Source organism: Neodiprion pinetum, chromosome 2 (assembly GCF_021155775.2).
Source record: "Neodiprion pinetum isolate iyNeoPine1 chromosome 2, iyNeoPine1.2, whole genome shotgun sequence".
NCBI classification, from domain to species: Eukaryota; Metazoa; Arthropoda; class Insecta; order Hymenoptera; family Diprionidae; genus Neodiprion; species Neodiprion pinetum.
Window position 1 is genome coordinate 31,010,829 of NC_060233.1, and position 17,737 is coordinate 31,028,565.

At 43.3% G+C, this 17,737-nt stretch overlaps 4 protein-coding genes across 4 annotated transcripts; 2 read left to right on the forward strand and 2 right to left on the reverse strand.

The window, feature by feature from the left end:
• Window positions 1-7,426: 7,426 nt before the first annotated feature.
• On the forward strand, window positions 7,427-10,007 carry mRpL3 (mitochondrial ribosomal protein L3). The gene is made up of 7 exons (XM_046611206.1): window positions 7,427-7,647; window positions 7,743-7,839; window positions 7,992-8,243; window positions 8,745-8,885; window positions 8,985-9,145; window positions 9,432-9,621; window positions 9,713-10,007. Exons 1-7 carry the CDS (start codon window positions 7,586-7,588, stop codon window positions 9,947-9,949), a joined length of 1,140 nt encoding a protein of 379 aa, XP_046467162.1. The 5' UTR covers window positions 7,427-7,585; the 3' UTR covers window positions 9,950-10,007.
• A 170-nt stretch (window positions 10,008-10,177) lies between these two features.
• mRpS34 (mitochondrial ribosomal protein S34) lies at window positions 10,178-11,344 on the forward strand. The gene is made up of 2 exons (XM_046611208.2): window positions 10,178-10,756; window positions 10,869-11,344. Exons 1-2 carry the CDS (start codon window positions 10,583-10,585, stop codon window positions 11,259-11,261), a joined length of 567 nt encoding a protein of 188 aa, XP_046467164.1. The 5' UTR covers window positions 10,178-10,582; the 3' UTR covers window positions 11,262-11,344.
• Window positions 11,345-11,917: 573 nt separating this feature from the next.
• LOC124212288 (IQ domain-containing protein K) lies at window positions 11,918-13,117 on the reverse strand. The gene is made up of 3 exons (XM_046612179.2): window positions 12,728-13,117; window positions 12,486-12,622; window positions 11,918-12,113 (listed from the first exon to the last, which is right to left on the reverse strand). Exons 1-3 carry the CDS (start codon window positions 13,115-13,117, stop codon window positions 11,918-11,920), a joined length of 723 nt encoding a protein of 240 aa, XP_046468135.1.
• Window positions 13,118-14,520: 1,403 nt separating this feature from the next.
• On the reverse strand, window positions 14,521-16,413 carry LOC124211295 (uncharacterized). Its single transcript, XM_046610203.2, has 3 exons — window positions 15,614-16,413; window positions 15,349-15,530; window positions 14,521-15,270 (listed from the first exon to the last, which is right to left on the reverse strand). Exons 1-3 carry the CDS (start codon window positions 16,381-16,383, stop codon window positions 14,735-14,737), a joined length of 1,488 nt encoding a protein of 495 aa, XP_046466159.1. The 5' UTR covers window positions 16,384-16,413; the 3' UTR covers window positions 14,521-14,734.
• Window positions 16,414-17,737: the final 1,324 nt, after the last annotated feature.

Sequence of the window (17,737 nt, forward strand, 5' to 3'; positions counted from 1 at the left end):
AAATTGCATAATTCGCAAGTCATAGGATAAAATAGACTGCTGAGGCTAAGATGGTACTTGCAGTAAATTTGATGCAACACTATTGTAATTATATTCAGAGATTACGCCGTTGAAAATTAGTCCAATCTCTCTTTTTCGGGGCCTTGATAGGATAATATCAGTTTGTACCTTTCATGAAATTTTAGAGATAGTTGAAAAGCTTTTAATGAAATTTCACGAAAATAGGCCCAGCAGCTTCTGAGATTATCGATAACGAACAGTCTGCCTTCGTATTAGTTCAGTTTAGGTAGGCCGAATAGCCTGAACATCATTATTCTGCGGTGTACGCTTTTTGTAACTCGCTTACGATTCTCAACCTTTTTTAGGCTTCGTTTAGTTGATGATGGAGCTACTGGATCATTTTTATTATAATATTTGGAGAAGTTCGTGAACTGAGATTATATGAAAAGTCAGTCCAATAATGGAATTATCGAATTCTTTGGCGAATTTTTTCAATTCTTACCGTTTTCCAACTTTTTAGGTGAAAATTAATGATTACAAAGTTTTTCACATAATCGTTTATACCTCGATATCGACTATTACTGACAATAGCGAAATAGCAACATCTCACACGTATTTCTATGCTGGAGACAGAGTCTTTGTATTTGTAATAACGTGTGCTCATTTTCACATATAATCTGAACCCTAAGAAGAAATCTCACAATTTCTCTGAGACGTGAGAAAAGTTGGGGATGAAATACAGAATATTTCCGGAATCACTTTGCGAACATTGCTAAAATGCTAAAATGTTATTGAATGAAAATTTGAAGCAATCACGGAGTAAAAGGTTTAGGGCTGATTGCTTAGGGTTGAAATCAACCTACCCCTGATCCGGAGAAGCCTTGACACGGTATTCACGCAAGCAAACCACGACGGTAAATATGATCTCCTCAAGGGGTTATATGCTTGGGGGTGGGGATGACAGCAGAAGCTCACCTGCCCGCGGTTCACCGAGGGAGGGTGAAATATCCCCTCCGCGGAATATGCGTATACCTACCGAGCAACCCACCTTCTTCTCTTCTCCAGGCCGTGGTGCTTACAGGAGGGGAGGATGTGGCGGTGAATGCGGCTGAGCCCGAGGGGGTAGAAGCCTCGGGCTTACGTCAGCCAGGGGAAGGTGGAATGAGCCCCGCCCGTCATAATCCAGGGGCGCCAATCCGGTGGCTTGGTTTTATTAGATCCATAAATCCATCATATCCATAGCGGGCCGTCAGCCCCGCGCGCCTATTGGCCGCGCTTATGACCAACCCTCCGCCCCGTGTTCCGGCAAGGAAGGTGCTGCGAGGGTTGCAGGCTGGCTGACGCAATGCGGACCTTTCTTCACCCCGCCTAGATATTAATATTGAATTTTTCCTTCTCAAATCGAGCCAAGCCGCGGAGAAACGAACATCGAATACCGGTTCCGGCGTTCACCAAGGATTCGACACCGCGCACCCTCCCCTCCCGGCAACCGTACGTCGCGCCTGCGCACCCTCCCTTCATCCCAGGGTGGACACGTCGCCGGACACAACACTGTCCATCGCCTCCCAACATCCATCCTGGAGTCCGGCTATTTCTTGCCGTTTTACGTCCAGAGATTCGAGCGCGCGTCTCCTGTCCAAGCAGTTACTCCGAAGTGTTCACTCTCGGAGGACTGTTGAAGTCACGGTGATATTTCCATTTTTGCAGGTGAACCAAGCGCGATGACCGTTACAGTCTCATCCGGGGGGAAAGGACTGGATAAGGAAGTGCGAGGAAGAACCTGGGCGTGTGTTTATTCAAAGTCCTGGAAGATGCGTAGGTACCTACTGCGGAGAGGGGTGCAGCTGCGAAAGTCCTGGATGACCCCGGACTCCCCCTATCTTTCCGTCTTTCCTCCCCCTCTCGTCGTGCCACCCGCAGCTCGCTGGACCCGCAGAGAAACTGGAAGACCATCGGCTCCTTGACGGACGTGGGGATCAATATCTGCCAATACCATACTCTGGAACCTATATACGAACCCATTTCCACTACCAATGAAACGCAGCACCTACGTGTATTGCGTTATACGGCTATTCTTTCCTCCACGGTCTGCCTGCCCACCCTGCCTCGTCTTCGACCCAAGCCTCCTCGTCCGCCTCACCCTCCCGCACCACCCGGGCCTTCTATTGGCCATAAAATACCTTGCCAGTAAAAGGTGAAATTTACTAGTGAGAAGCGCCCAGAGAAACGCCTATACACCCACCCAGCACCGGCAACAATAACATTTCCAAATGGTGATCAATAATTCCCGGTATCAACGCGTCCTTCCAACCTCCGGTATAGGTCCGTTTAATCCACCTCGCTTCGCCGTTCATCTTCAAAATTTCATCGAGTTCTATTCGAGTCTTCCGAAACCACTCCAGACACTCGATTCGCGTAAGTCGGTTCAACCGATGGTAAAAAAAAAGCTTTCTGGAAAGTGAACTACCGTCCAAGTCCTTTACGAATACCATCAATCGGCAGATACTGCAACTGATCCTTTACTTTTGTTCCAATGGTACCACTCTAGATTCGTGTTTGACCTTCGTTCAACGGCCGAGAGACCTTCACCGAGGAAGAGAGATAGATAAAGTAATGGTAATGGTAATGGTAATGGCAAATGTATTTCTATCTCACAATCAGCCTCGATGACGCTTGTCGAGATAGTTAATACAATTTTCATTCTCTGAAGTATACTATGCAACATGGTGCCAATGTTTCCATCCATAAAACTTATTCTGGTTTTGAAGCTGTAATAGTTGGGGGAGTTGGAAATGTGCAAGTAGTATAAGCGCGTAGGTGGAGGGCGCTGTACAAGGTTCTTTGAGGGAGGTTTTTATGAATATGATAACGTCGGGGAGGCGTCCGATTGGTGGATCGAACAACCAATAGTGTAGCTGCGCGATATAACTCCTCCGTGATATGACGTTATGATATCGCTCGAGTCGGTTGCTTATTATTGGTCGCTGTCCCTTCTCGACCCCTCGCGGTTTCATCCCCTCTCCGCGTCTTGCTCACCCCCTTACCTTACTCCCTCTCTCTCTCTCTCTTCTATTTCTCTCTTGGCCGCTCCGCATCCACCCCGACGCACATGCCGCTACACTGGGTAAAGCGGTGCCCCCGTTTCCGCCACCCCCCTCGTGTCCTCGATCCTCGCCCTCGCCCTCGTCCTCGCACTCCCCCCAGGACGCCAAATTATGAGGATCAATACGCGAGGAGGCTTCGCGACTGGCGCCGACGCCATTCGCCTCCTGGATAGCCGCGAGGACGGACCGCGTCAGAAAAGCTCTGTACCTCGATGGAACCTCCTTGCAGTGTTTCACTCAAGAGGATAGGATACCGAATAGGGTGTTTCGTTATTCACGAATAATACGATCGCGAGGGGATCGTTCAACACTGTCAGTTTATCAGTTCGGTAAATCGAACAGACTGCATGACACCCGACAATTATTTCAACTCTATTTTCCACCTTCGTCATATGACAGGTATCACATGATAACTGAACACGGCAGCATCACTCAATACTGAAATGCAAAACTGTCATTCTCAGATGTCCTCATGTCCTGTTGATCTGGAAACAACGAACAATTACCTAGTGATTGTGTAATGAACTTTTAAGGGACAAGCTTATTGACATCAACCATCCTGGTGTTCCAAAATCAAAGATGTAAATGCGGTTTAGAGGACATAGAAGCTTTTGTCGACGGTACGCTGAGAATGAAAGTGAGCAGCTGGAGGCCATTCAATTCTCATCGCCAATTCATCCGACTGTCCATCGCTGGGAAGTGCGTGAGTCCGATGCGTGTTCTTTTATTTCATTCAACTGAGTGGTTGTTTCGTTGTTGCACTTATCATAGTGGTCACATCGACCAGCCAGTTGTTCGGACGTGAAATAAACGACACTATCTCTTGGGAGTAATTTTCACGCATTTCACAGCATCAGCGATTTCTAATCTCCAGATCACTGTACCTAACAAATACCTACCAGTGGCGTTCTCCCCTTGAAACTGCAGGTGAAACCATGATGAGTTATAATTTTTTTACTCGTAACGATTCACCGTACCTTCAATATGAAACTCTACAGATTGCATGAAACTTTGAGCAACTCTTGCAGAAGCTGTGGTTCTGCAGTGGCAACACCATAGCCAGTGTTCCGGCAGAGATACCGTTTTCTGAGAAGATTTACGGTATCGCCATGTCGCCCAGTTGAATATAACAAAGCACCGAAGCCTGAACATAAAAATGTCATTCTCTGATTTAGTATTTGGGAAGTATACAAGGCGTTGTCTTATACGTGCGCTTTGGCAAAGTCGCTAACCAACATTAAGATCCTTCTTTCTCGACGCAAAGATATTTCTCAGCAGCGGAATAGCATCTCTCTGGATGAATAATGATGGTCAGAATACCTAATTGAAAAAATTTATAAGCTGACTACCAAAACAGAGAGAGTAAAAAAGAGTCACTCTGCAGTTTGAGTCCAGTGCATTGGACAGCGGGGTTCTTTTGACCGAATCTCGACGTCCCCGAGGCTCCAAGGGAAATTCTTCGGCAGGGAGTAGCCTAGGAAAAGCTCGGTTGATCCAGAGTGGTACAGAGTCCGGCAGTTGGGTGGCTCGTACGAAAAAGTAGAGAGAGAATGAATTTTTTATAGGTAAAAACTCCATTAGAGAGAAACGCCGGTGTTTGTTATTGGTCATCCTCGGAAGACGGGGGGTACGTGTGTGGGAGGCGAGGCAAGGGGAGGTTGAAGTGTGTCCGGCGCAGCGGTGTCCATTGATCCGAAGGATACAGAATCCTCCTCTTGGGCTTCGCCTCCGCCATCATCCTGGTCACCATCCCCTGGAGATAGCCCCCCATCCCCCACACCAGACCCACAACTCCTCCACACGCACTCTGGCATCTACAATGTCCTCTCTCGCGAACGTCTCAAAGAAATCAATTACCCCGACAACACAGAATCCTCCCCTCCCCACCTTCTCCATCTAGTCACCTTCGTCCGCCCTCTAGCCTCTTCAAACCCCGCCTGACCCCTCCACACCAGCAACCTTCCACATATTTGTTTTATGGACGCATTCTGTGCACACACCTACCAAACCGTTTACGATACATCCGCACCTCCTCACGAGTCCTCGGGCTCTTTGTAAACTTGTGCATCGAAAAACGATACCGGAAACAAACGGTAATGAGAAACTTCCCAAAAATTGATTGTATCTATTGCGGTTGCATTTCGAAAACTAACTTTAATTTATGATGCGCTGTTCGAGATACTCCATCACTGCTTCATAGTTGCCAGGAAGGATTAATTTGAAACGGATTCAAAGCTTGATGAAAAAAAATTCTAGAGCTGGTACTATCAACGATAGGCTGAATCTAACACATCTGTCAAACAGGTCGTTAGAATTCGTATTATCATGTAGTTGGAGCTGACTAGGATCGGCGTCTAGCAATCCAGAAAAGGAAGTGGAATAGCAATTCTATTCCGGACACATACGATAAGTTGATTAGTGATAACGAGTCCAATGAACTACGCAATGAGACCTTTTTGAGCACAGTGAACAGAGACGTAATGCCAATTCGAAGATGTCGTCAAGTACCCGGATAAGGAAATTGGAGACGCGTCTTCACCCTGGTTGTTGACGTCTTTTAGATCCTCGTTCCTGGCATCGTACCAGCAACAAGTTCGGGAAGTGGAGGAAATCCGTGCAGGCGAAACCGCGCGTACACGGAGAACTGAGCAATTCCCAAACCTCGAACTATGTGAACTTGAAAGACTATCCCCTTCTATATCTTGAGTGGAAATGAATGGCTCAACTTTTTCCGGACGAGTCGTTGCAGTTGGGGAGCGTACAGTACAGTGTGAGAACCATACGCTAAGCTTGAGATGATCCTGCAGTAAATTATGGGTTCATGGAAGAGCGAAAAGACTCGCTTCCCTGACAGTTGGACTCGGCCCGTCACCCCGAAGTCGGGACTGAGGTGGACGAGCCTCCCAAACCCCCGGTCACGGAACAGGGAAGAAATGGGACGCTACTGGACTGGACACATCGTCCACTACCTACTTTTATATCGTTCGGGAAATAATGGGATTCCCATCATGAAGTGGATTTCCCTTGGGAGCGGTGGACATCGATGCACGCGTCACGAGATCCTTTACCGTTCACTCTCCCTCTCGCTCGTTTCCTATATTTCTCTTTTTACCTCTGTCTCTCTCACTCTCTCACGTTCGGCCAATCTATCTTGCACCTATTACGATATATATCACGTTCTTATTTGCCCAATTGAAACGCAATATTTATCATGAATATTGAGTTCTTTGAAATGAAAACTTATATTACTATAAGAGTTACTTCATAGAATTAACTTATTGTAAATGCACTTTAAGTTCAAGGGTATCTACTTCGAAACATAATAAGAATTACTGTTTCATTACAGTCGCGTTTGTTGAAACAATTGAGAATAATTCCTTACAGATATTTCCATGTATAAAGCTATATTATAATTAAAAAATGATGTGTCATCGTAAACATTAGCAGTTCTTCATTTAACTCATTTGGCCCGGCATCAATGGTGTGCGGTTAATTCACGATAACATACTTGTGAATTATTTTGGTGTTTCAATTCTCATGAGAGAAAATGAAAAGACAATCCACATCGCGACATTAAATAACTCATAATCATCTGCTTATTCCTATCAATGAAGAACTCAACAATACATCATTGAACTAATTCAGCCATTATCATTAAAATTTTATGAAACTGTGGAAGCTATAGTTTTTCATTTGAATTAAGAGAACCAGTTTTACCTAATGGCGTTTCAAAGTATACTGGTTCCCATAAAGATACCTGTAGTACTACGAAACTCCTATAACTCCAGAGAGAGGTTTTTTGATTTTTCAACCCTAAAATGGAACATTTGACTAATTATTCTTCTGGCAGTCCTTACTTGCTATTTTTACACGTTTTTTGAAGCACACCACTATAAAGAAGAATCGTTGATCATTTATCAACCCAATATCCCGTATGGGTCCTCAAGATTACATTGTTCTATTCATCTATGGTTATCAATATTGTATTAATTTTACTTGTAGTACTGGCATGAAATTCCCTTGGATATTCAATTATCGATCAAACTCATGATAAAGCATTGACCCACTCAATTTCGTTGACTTACTATATTCTTCTTCCTTAACGTTTTCGCCCAATAAATGTAAATTCTAGTCGGTTAACTCTTTGAAAATTTCGCCTGGTCAAGACAATTACGCAAACGGTAGTGAATGTTTGGTTGCGGACCACCAGGCGTTAACGCAGCTCAATCGGACACCAACTCCATTTCCTATAAGTGCGTACAATTCTCGTACGCAGGCGTAGAAATCCGAGAGAAAAAGCATTCATGCATGCTCAACTACACACACTCAACTTCACATTCAAGATTCGAGGCAAACCGAATGAGCTTAGGTTAGGTTCAATTTTAAGCATTGAGTAAAATGTATTAGCCGTAAATTGAAGTGCCGTAAAAAACACGGAAACAGAGTATAAGGTCTGCAGCATTAGTATACCATCATCAGGCATGGCTGGGCTGCTCAAGTCATTTGCCAACCTGCAAATATCCTGCAAATTTCTCCACCCTAGGTAAGTTGCGTACGAATTACTGGTGCGACTACGATTTATAGGTTACGTAGTGCCCGGTTAACCGCAAAGTTTCAAACATTATCATTTTCTCCCAGGGTTGAAGCCATCACAGTACCTTCAAGAGGCAGAAAACATTTAAACTATTGGCCAAGGAAACGCAATCCTATATGGTTGACAAAACAAACTCGCGTGGCAAGTATCGCATCTCTACCTAGTAATAAGTGATCCTGCTAGAATAGTTACGCAGGACGTAATACTGTATCCCAAGACGAGTCGTTATCTTTATTTTCTCTCTTCTGCATATTCTCATCAAATTCATCATTTGATTGAATCTTGTTCAATAGCAATACAATGAAAACCTTACCGCCGACAATGCCCGGTTCATCAAAGAAGTCGTTGATACCAAATATAGTAACTCTGAACTCAGTCTGGGTATCGCTGGGTCCTTACGTACATCGCCTCTCAAAGTTGAGCCAATTGAACCTAAAGCAGAATGGCAACCATCCTATCGACGCACTGGTGTCATTGCTAAAAAAATTGGAATCTATCCACTGTGGCTGAAAAATGGAAAAAGAGTTTTCACCACTCTTTTACAGGTAGAGTGTATGCTGCTTAAGTAAGAAGTTATCTTCAACACTACACAATTGTTACAGGTCTGGTGAACAAAAAGAAAAAAAATCCAAAGAAAATTTATGAAGATTCTGCATCTTACTATGTAGTTTCTCTTAAAGCTCAGTTTCCATGGAGTGAACTTATTTTCCAATCAGTACTTTTTACTAGAGTTCATTAACACCATGATTTGTAAGTTGTTAGTAAGTAAAAGGAAACATACTCGAGCACTTCATGACCCAATAGGATAGAAATCTTTCATTGTTAAACTTGTTTTATTGTATCTTGTATCTTGTACATCCTCCATACTTCATCATTTTGAAAGTAATTGTTTAATTAGGCACTAATGAAAACTAGAGTTATAATATGTAGCAGAAATATTCCAATTCTATACTTCAGAATCGAATTGTGCAAAGTATTTTGTTGTTGACATAAAATTTTTAAAATGACATAATTATTGAACCCTTGACAATCTGATTATTCTCCAGGTGCTGGATAATCATGTGGTACGATACATACCGCCAGAAGACTACAAGCCAATACTGTTCAAGCGTAAGCACAAAAATAACCCTAGGCAGGAAAGATTAGGTTGCCTTGTGGTTGGTTCCGACAGCTGTGACCCTCAAAAGGTAAGAATTATTGCTGTATCTGTTTCACACATTTTATGAAAAATGTAAACATCTTTTAGGTGCCGATAACAAAACATTTTTCATTCATTACGTTTACAGTTCACCAAGGAATATTGCGGCCTCTTTACTGACTCCGGCGTTATGCCTAAGCGTGTATTAACTAGGTTCCGCGTCTCACCCGAAGCAGCGCTAGCACCTGGTACACCACTCGTTGCTGCACATTACAAGCCCGGACAAATTGTTGATATCAGAGGCAAGACGTAGGTGTTTTTATCGCTTTATCCATTTCAGATTCGACTAAACGTAAATCAGAATTGAAAGCATCTGCATTTTTTTTTTATCCAAACTCAGTATTTTGAATAACAAATATAGTTTTTCATGTTCGTGATTTATCTGTTCTAAGTATTGCAATATATAATGACTACTTTGTCTTTAATTTTAGGTTTTCTTCATTCATTAAATCTTCAGACCCTCACTCTTCATTATAATAAGTGTTTTAAAATTAGTAGCGAAATAACTTGTTTCTTTATTTTCACGTTTGGGCAGTATCGACCGTGGTTTTCAAGGAGTATGCAAACGGTGGGGATTCAAAGGTGGTCCAGCCTCGCATGGTGTGACAAAAACCCATAGAAGACCTGGAAATATTGGTGGTGGTGGTGAAAAGGGTCGCGTATGGCCCGGAACGAAAATGCCGGGTCACATGGGTAATCGTATGCGGATACACAAGGGTGCCAAGGTATGATCGTCATTGAATTCTGAATAGTTTTTTTCAGCCGTCTCTGTAATGACATTCGAAATACAAAATTAACTGTTTTATTTATCCACAGATCCTTCGAATCAATACAAAATATAACGTATTATGGATTCATGGTATTTCTATTCCCGGTGAAACAAACTCATTCGTTTCCATATATGACACAATTTTGCCGCTGAGGAGGCTGAAAGAATCACCAAGTTTTCCAACTTATTTACCCACAGCGGACGAACCTTTACCAGAAGAATTGTTTTGCGATGAGTTGCATCCCTTTACAGAACCCACTATTCAATTTAGTGAAGAATCGTAATACGTGTATTTTATTATGTTAGGAAAATACAGATAATATCGACTGTCTTATGCAAATATTTTATATTCCAGTCTTGTCTACCAAATTTTTATTGCGTTTCCGAAACTTAAAAATAACCTTACTATACGCAACCCGCATAATTTTCTCATGCTTGGCTTCGGAACATGCTAATGGATACCGAGAGGTAGTGCCACTGACAAGGGGTGGCGATTCGATGAACTACTTTTACCGAGCGCACAGAGAAGCCGGGAGACCTGGGGATCACTATAAATGTGTTCTGTATCAATCGCTGCTTTCCGGATGCTAAATACGGCAGAGCATTGATCGCTTACCGACGATACACCTCGAAAGTTAGTTCCAAAAAGCCGTTTCGGATCAGAGGGAGTTACAAAATCTAGATGAGAAAAAACGCAGCGTGTGAAAAGATGGTGTTCACGGTGTAATGTGTATTTAGTATTGAGAGCGACATAACCTAAAGATTGCATTGGAACTTTGAAAATCGACTGTCGTAATTTCATTTTAAGTTCTCATTGGTAGAATAACGCTCGAGAGTCTATGTGGGTCTGAAAAAATTGCACTTATTTAATAATCTACGAACATCTTCTGAGTTTACGATAAATCAATTCTTTCACAATGCCGATAAAATATATTGGTAGAACAACAGATTTCAAAGGTAAATCGCTATGGGAGATTGTTGGAAATTTGAAGAACGGTGGCATTGGACGTATCGTTGCCAGACAAATGTTTGAAAGATACCCTGAGCCCTCTTTCATAAAAATTCTCAAAGTCGAAGCACTGCCCTACGAGGTAAGCAATGACTGAAAACTATGAACCAACTTGACTTAATCCTATCAGCACAATATTTTTTGGACAGACTTAAGTTTTTACAGATCATTTTTGACCTCTCTTACTTGCACAGGAACCTCGCAAGGTCAGCGTCTTGGTGGAACGAACGTTTCGTGGAGTTAAATTTGACAGACCTGTTCTCATAAGAGCGGCATCTTACAAATCAGACTACCAATTGATTCCCAAAGATCAGGAGGCCGCGTACTGTAAGATTGAAAAACCTAGAACGATGTCAATTTTGGCACGGACATGTGACTATCCACCACTCTACAAAGAGATGCTAATCCGCAAAATGAAAGCTAAAGGAACTCCAATAACAGAAGAACTGAAGCTTGAAATTCAACACACAACCTCTACTAATAAGTTTGCAAGGGTCGCTGAAGAGGGAGAAACTCCAACAGTCAACATGACTATAGACATTGGGCCAACATGCTCGCCACGGCTCTATGAAAATGTAAAACAGTAGCTTAGATTGTGAAAATTTTGTTTGTTATTAAGTCACTAGTTGTAAATAAACGCTCGACTAACGTGCGAGTATGAAGTTTTTTATTGCTCGTGCGTATTTCTTCGGTTAAAATATATTAATTTAAATGCATTGTACACGATATTACTTCACAACGAATTGCGACAGTATTATTTTGTAATTTTTTGGTGCCATTGTGATCTGTAACGTTGACAAGGTTCAGCGTTTCTCTCGCGCTTTCGTTTTTCCAAAAGTTCCGAATCTAATAATGATATTACAGTCAACTGCGTGTTAAACGAAAATTTCAAACGTTACCAAAAAAATCAATAGACAACTTACAACTTATGCCCAAATCTGCCGCTTGTTGTTCAGTCTCTGCAATAATTGCCTGCAAATAATTAATAGCAATTAAATTCGAATTTTAACTCAGCCCATAAATGTAAATTTTAAAATGCCTAAAAATTTGGAAACTCTCCTGGTAATATTTTTCTGAAACCAGAATCTCTCCGAGAAAGTCCTAAGACACTGTTTTAAAGTTGGTCAGAGATTTTACAAAAGCGGTTACGCTTTTGAATATGTTTAAACGATGATGATCTTCTCTTAAATAATTATTCCGACAGAAAACACCGGAAAAAAATCATAATTATCTTTTTCCTTTCTCAGAATTGCTGAAAAATCTGGTTTTCCAAGTTTTTGTAAACGAAATTTCCCATGGCTGGCAGTACCTTCCAAAATAGACGCATTTCTTGCACATCTTCCTGTTTTCTCACCAGCCAACCCCGGACCCATTTTTGAATAATCAGAGCACCATCTTCTTGTGTCCACAGCCAAGATTTCGGGAAAATCGGCCTTGGACTGTTCATTATACATATATACATTTCAAACCTGATCACGAATCGAGTATCTGATGTCCAATGACATACTGTGTACGTAGTAACCATGGTATATTTAAGTTCTATAGCAAATTTGAATGTGAAACAGTAAATTTAAATTTGATTTTTTGATGAACCATTGAACAGATTTTTCTTAGGTATTTCAATAAGTTTTACCGTGTAAAATACCGTCAAACACGAAACGCTGGCCCTATCTTACCCCCAACCCTACTGGCTGGTTTCCAGCACAACTGGGTTCCCAATTCTTTCCGTAGTACAGTTAAATTGTAATTCATGTTGTTAGGTGGTTTGTAAAATGAAGCAATGATCACGCCATTATTACGTCGTCACTAACTTTGACTTTAACCAGAGTCTAAAGGGTGGAATACTGAAAACCTCCAACCAATTCTGCAATCTTCTAGGATGACGAGGATTACTGTTCCACAAAATTTCAGCGAGAAAGTCAAGTCCGTTGAATCGACATTTTTGAATCTGAAATTCAAAGCAAAAATCATCGCATTTCTTGTGCAATAAACACAAATAAGCATCTGCATTGTAGTTGAAAAAAAGAAAGTCAAACCTCAGCCCTTGACTCACACAAAGAGCGTCCCACTCCTGAGCTTGCATCAGCATCGTTCTCATCGCCGGAAGCAGAAGAGGAAATATTTTCTGGTCGAGAAAATCGGCAGGACTATCCTGCGGCTTGCCTGCTGGTTCCGAAGCATTTCTCTCCTTAATCCACTCCCTGTAAGGTGCAGTTTTCTCTTCTGATTGTCGCAGTATGCTTTCCCAGAGTGAAACGTTCACCACTTCGACCTCGTCGTCGCTGTCCAGACTGGAGTCCTTACTGCTCTTGGAGTCGAATCCGCACGGGTTCGGACCGCAGATGCATTCTTTGTCATCCTGTTCATCTTCATCGCAAGAAAGGCTCCTGAGTTCTGCGGGCGAAGGAGTGAAAAAACTAAATAATTGGCTGTTCTGACACATGATAACCGTTTCATCAGATTACTGCACTATTGCTAAATACTATGAAGATCGTAGCAGTTGAAAAAATCGATTTAAATCTGTCGCTCAATTTTCAAACATGTTTTGTTCCCCGTAAAAATGTACATTATACACACCCGTTTGATATATTGACCATCTTGCGTATCAAAATTCTTGGAAATATTGAAGCTGCTCTAAATAGGCTTCGCCAAATGTGCCCATCGCACTAAATTGCTAAGTGATGAAGAAGAAAAATATCGAACGGACCAGGATGGAAAAATAACATCATATTTCAACGCTATGAATGCCAGCATACGTGTGACACAAATTCCAACTGAAAACCATACAAGCTTTTAAATGCAGAGCTGCCAAAATTCTTGTCCGAAGTTAAGAGCTCAAGCTAGCGCAGCCTCCAGTTCCGTGAACGCCGAGGAGGCAGAAAGTACGTGTTTCAAAGCTAGGTACTTCGTTCAGTATAACACTCTACCTTACTTCAGAACCACATCTTGATGGAGCTCAAAAAGATGCGGTAAAAGGAATAATAAACAATCGCCGAAGTCCGTCGCAGAGTCAGAAATCAGTGCAAATCGCGGGAGTCGCCGCAGTCCAGAAAACAGACTCACAGAGCACCAAGAGTAGCGATAAGTCAGTGCCAATCGTCGGGGTCACTGCAGTCCAGGAAACAGACTCACGGAGCACCAAAAGTAGCACCAAGCCGGATTCGAGGAGTCAGGAGAACCGTAGCCCCGTTCAACAGATTCCTCAAGTATCTGAACGGTCGTCAAAAAACAGCGAAATGTCTTCCAGAGACCGAGCTTCGCCTTCCGCAGCAGCTCAGGGTGCTCAGTGGGATCCAAATTCACACGATCCATGTCCTCCGACTTGTCCCATGGCCATGGCTAGAGGTAAGCCTTTCATTTCCATCCGAGCTTGGGAGCTTTCGATTTGATGAAAGATTGACATTTAACAATAAGTTTAAATTCAGAACGAGCGGCAAAAAAGGCTCAGATGCGACAAGAAAGATTGGACGATTATTTGCTGAACAAGGGCTTCAGCTACTTCGATGATCTCTGTACCTGCACCTCGATTTGCGTTTATAATCAACTAAGAAGAGACAAGTTCGTAATTGACGTATTAAAGGCCGCGTGCTTGTTTGGCCTCGGTATTAAGCTCTGTGAAGAATTGGATGCCTGGAATGCAATCGAATAATCGTTGCAATGAACGTACGATAAAATGTTCGTGCAACGAAAATAAAACAAAAATTCGGATAGGGAAAAAGGGCGAGAAAAACGTAACTCAAAAAACTAAAAGGAATCGAACAATTCAATACTTAATGCAATGTTATTAATTATGTTGACAATTTTTTGTTACATGTATCCACAATTCACAAACAATTAGCACCAAGAATAAAAATAGTCATTCTCATTTACGGTTAGTCAATTAAATTAAAGCGGGGATCTTATGTCGCAGCGAGTGAATTCCCATCATCATCTGTACTTCAACCTATACTAGAAAGATGAAAATACAGCCTCAGTGCGATTGCGAATGCATTTTATCAGAATTTTCTACAAAAGTGTCCATAACTCAGTCTGCTACCACAATTTGCGGTAAAAATGATACTTATTTCCTTGTCACCGATCTCTGCTTCAGCAACGTCTTGACAACACAGAGCAAGCCAACGCTGATCACAAGAACGAAGATGGTCAAGACGTAGGGTACGATCAGCTGAGCATCGTCCGGTCTATAAGTTCTCGAATCGTTTTCCGGTGCTCTTTTGACTACCTTGAAAGCAATGTCACTCTGCCAGTCAGTGACATTGGCTTTGGCGTCCGTGTCGAGGCCAGTCGGACTCCTTGCTCGTCTTGTATGCTCCTTCGGACAGTTGAGACTGCAGTCCTCGCCCTCAAGACATCCCATCACCTTGACGCTGACTACCATTTCGTCGGTCTCTTTCATGTTCTCGAACATGAATGCCTGAAAGACCAGGTAGCTCTCGAGCGGTGCCACCCTGTACTGACCGCTCGGTGATATTTCGGGAATCTCAGGATTGCGGCAACCCTCAGCATCCAGGATCCACAAACTGTTCATCACTCTCTGCTGCTGACGCGCCTCGATGTACTGAACGCTAACCTCGCCGATCCTCGAGTATTTCCACCCTGAAATTATTTCATCAAGTGTTAATTAACCCGTCTTCGATCACGGAATGCACACAAGTGACGGATACATTGACCTACCGTCACCATCCCTGACCAAAGCTCGCAGCAGGATTTCTTCCCCAAGAACCACAGTTCCACCAGGCAGTATCTTGACGTCGAAAACGTTCTCGGAGTTGTAGGATTTCCGAAACAAACCGATGTCGGTCTGGAATGCATTCTTCAGACCCCCGGCAGCAACTCTCGGCGCCATTCTCGCAGCTCTGGAATGAACAAGTATTCAACAGTTCAATTGGTGACTGGAATTCAAGGTACAGGCTTTCGGACAAAGAGGATTGACGCTCACGTGTTCAAGGTCTTGACGTTGATCTGCGTTGTGTGCGAGGCGGTTTTATCCTGAGTCTTGCACTGGAGGGTGATCGTAGTGTCGTCCTTCAACCTGAGCCCAGAGATCGTTGGAAAGCGAACGGTCAAGCAAAAGAAGGTTCCCAAATCGGTCGAGCAGTCGGTTACGCCACAGTTCCAGAAATTCTCCTTCTCAAACCTGAGCCGATATTCACCCTTGACCTTAACGATCTTGCAGACATCGTTACTGATAGCGTCTATCAGAGGATGATCGGTATCCTTGAGTGCGGTCAAAGACGCCCGAAAGTACAAGTCCTGGCCCGAATAGTGGCAGGACATGTCGTTCACCTTTATCGCCTCCGAAATCCTTGCGCCAGCGCCGAGCTTCAGGGTACTCTTAAAGTTCGATCTCTGACCGATCCTACCAGCGTAAGGATGCAAAAAGTAGCGCCCTTCTCTGGCAACGTCTTTCCGTGGTGTCTGAAGATCGGTTCTCGTCGTTGGCCAAGTCGTGCTCAAATCGATGCTGGTCACACTGTCGATAATGACCGGTGGCGTGGCCAAAGCCCGATTATCGACGACTTCCGGGAGCAAAGGGTCGCCCACTGGTTTGGGGGGAAGATAAACGGGGGCGTTTTCTCGCGAGGTGTTTGCCACTCGACGAAAATTTATCAGCACTGGTTCCTGGGGGGCGGTCTTTCCGTGCTCTAAAGTTCCGAGGCTGCAGCGCGCTGTCAATTCGAGGCAGAAGAGCGCGATGGCGAACCGCATCGCGAATATCTGAGCGGAAATTGACGCCGAAGGGACAGTAAAAGCTCCGAGACGACTGATCGATCTTTCGTTCGAAATTTTGCTTTTATAGCACCGTAGATGTCGAAGAGAAACCCGACGAGGTCATGAGCCCCCATTGTTGGTTCGGCGCGTTTCTGATCATGTACCCGCCGAAGACAAACGCCCGATATGACACAAAGTCCATTATATTAAAGAGGTACAGACACGTCGAAGAAGTGCAGACAGTCACGCAACCCTCATTCGTTATTCGAACGGCGATCCCGACGAATTAGCATAAACAAGCAGAGTATGATATCCTCGTTTTAACACCCGAACTGCAGGCTATTACTGGCCCAAAACCCATTAGCATTAGCGGCCGGCATTAATCCGTTATGCTTATAACCCGATGCCCCAAAAACGGTGTGTATAAATCGCACTGCTGCTGTTCTTGTGCACTGATTTAAGCCGAAGGATGACGCCTAATTGACGCCTGGTCTCTGGATCAGTGAGTGCCCGTCTTATCGTTCGTACAAGCGACAGCTTCGTCCGACGTTTCACGGTTGACACACATTGGTCATAACTTCATGTATCGTGTACCAAGTTCTCGAATTTGAAACCCTCAGCTGCAGGTTCAGAGAATTAAGGATCCCTCTTCGGTTTCAGGATGATACGCTGCGAAGCGAAGCGGCATGTGAGAGAACAGAAATTACACTACCTGCAGGTTATTAATAACCGGTAGTCACTTGCTTCATTAATTGCGTTTTCATGCTAAGCCGCTCATCGACTCCTCTCGAAGAATATTTATCGCTATCTCAAGATTATTTACTTTCACCTCGTTTAAACCCGCGAAGACGTTTCGTGCAGAGTAACTGGACCGCAAAATATCGGTTTCGAAATGCTTGAGGAGAACCGTGGAACGATAAAAGACCATTCTGAGAATACTTTAGTGAGTTTAACATACTTTACATGATATTGAATCTCGTGCCAATTTCAATTCGGGATTCAGGCACTCAGAGGTCGACGATTATTTCACAAGTTTTCTCGTAGCGCATCTAATTTATGTACCTGAAAAGAAATCCAGCAAGAACTTGGGACGTTTTTGGCGACGGTCAAGGTCCACAGAACGCCATGCGGAAAATGCAGGTGGCTAGATGTTTGCAGGAAATGCAGAGAACTTGTGTTCCGCTTAGCTTAGCTTGGCGGGCGTTCGCCATTAATTTTATCTATGGTCCGTAACAGACTGAACCACGACGCTACAGTAACGGATAATTATATCATTAATCTCGAACTTCATCATTCCCTCAAATTACCGCGATACGTATAACGCGGCGAAAGGTAAATCAAAGAAACTAAC

Bases quoted from the DNA above. Each gene is read 5' to 3' on its own strand.
- mRpL3 (XM_046611206.1), top strand. From the start codon at position 7,586: ATGGCTGGGCTGCTCAAGTCATTTGCCAACCTGCAAATATCCTGCAAA. The intron at 7,840-7,991 runs GCAAGTATCGCA...CTTGTTCAATAG, and splicing joins TGACAAAACAAACTCGCGTG to CAATACAATGAAAACCTTAC. The intron at 9,622-9,712 runs GTATGATCGTCA...ATTTATCCACAG, and splicing joins GGATACACAAGGGTGCCAAG to ATCCTTCGAATCAATACAAA.
- mRpS34 (XM_046611208.2), top strand. From the start codon at position 10,583: ATGCCGATAAAATATATTGGTAGAACAACAGATTTCAAAGGTAAATCG. The intron at 10,757-10,868 runs GTAAGCAATGAC...TTACTTGCACAG, and splicing joins TCGAAGCACTGCCCTACGAG to GAACCTCGCAAGGTCAGCGT.
- LOC124212288 (XM_046612179.2), bottom strand. From the start codon at position 13,117: ATGTGTCAGAACAGCCAATTATTTAGTTTTTTCACTCCTTCGCCCGCA. The intron at 12,623-12,727 runs GTGAGTCAAGGG...TTTGAATTTCAG, and splicing joins AGGAGTGGGACGCTCTTTGT to ATTCAAAAATGTCGATTCAA. The intron at 12,114-12,485 runs GTTAGTGACGAC...TATAATGAACAG, and splicing joins AGACTCTGGTTAAAGTCAAA to TCCAAGGCCGATTTTCCCGA.
- LOC124211295 (XM_046610203.2), bottom strand. From the start codon at position 16,383: ATGCGGTTCGCCATCGCGCTCTTCTGCCTCGAATTGACAGCGCGCTGC. The intron at 15,531-15,613 runs GTGAGCGTCAAT...TGTTCATTCCAG, and splicing joins AACGTCAAGACCTTGAACAC to AGCTGCGAGAATGGCGCCGA. The intron at 15,271-15,348 runs GTAGGTCAATGT...AAATAATTTCAG, and splicing joins TTTGGTCAGGGATGGTGACG to GGTGGAAATACTCGAGGATC.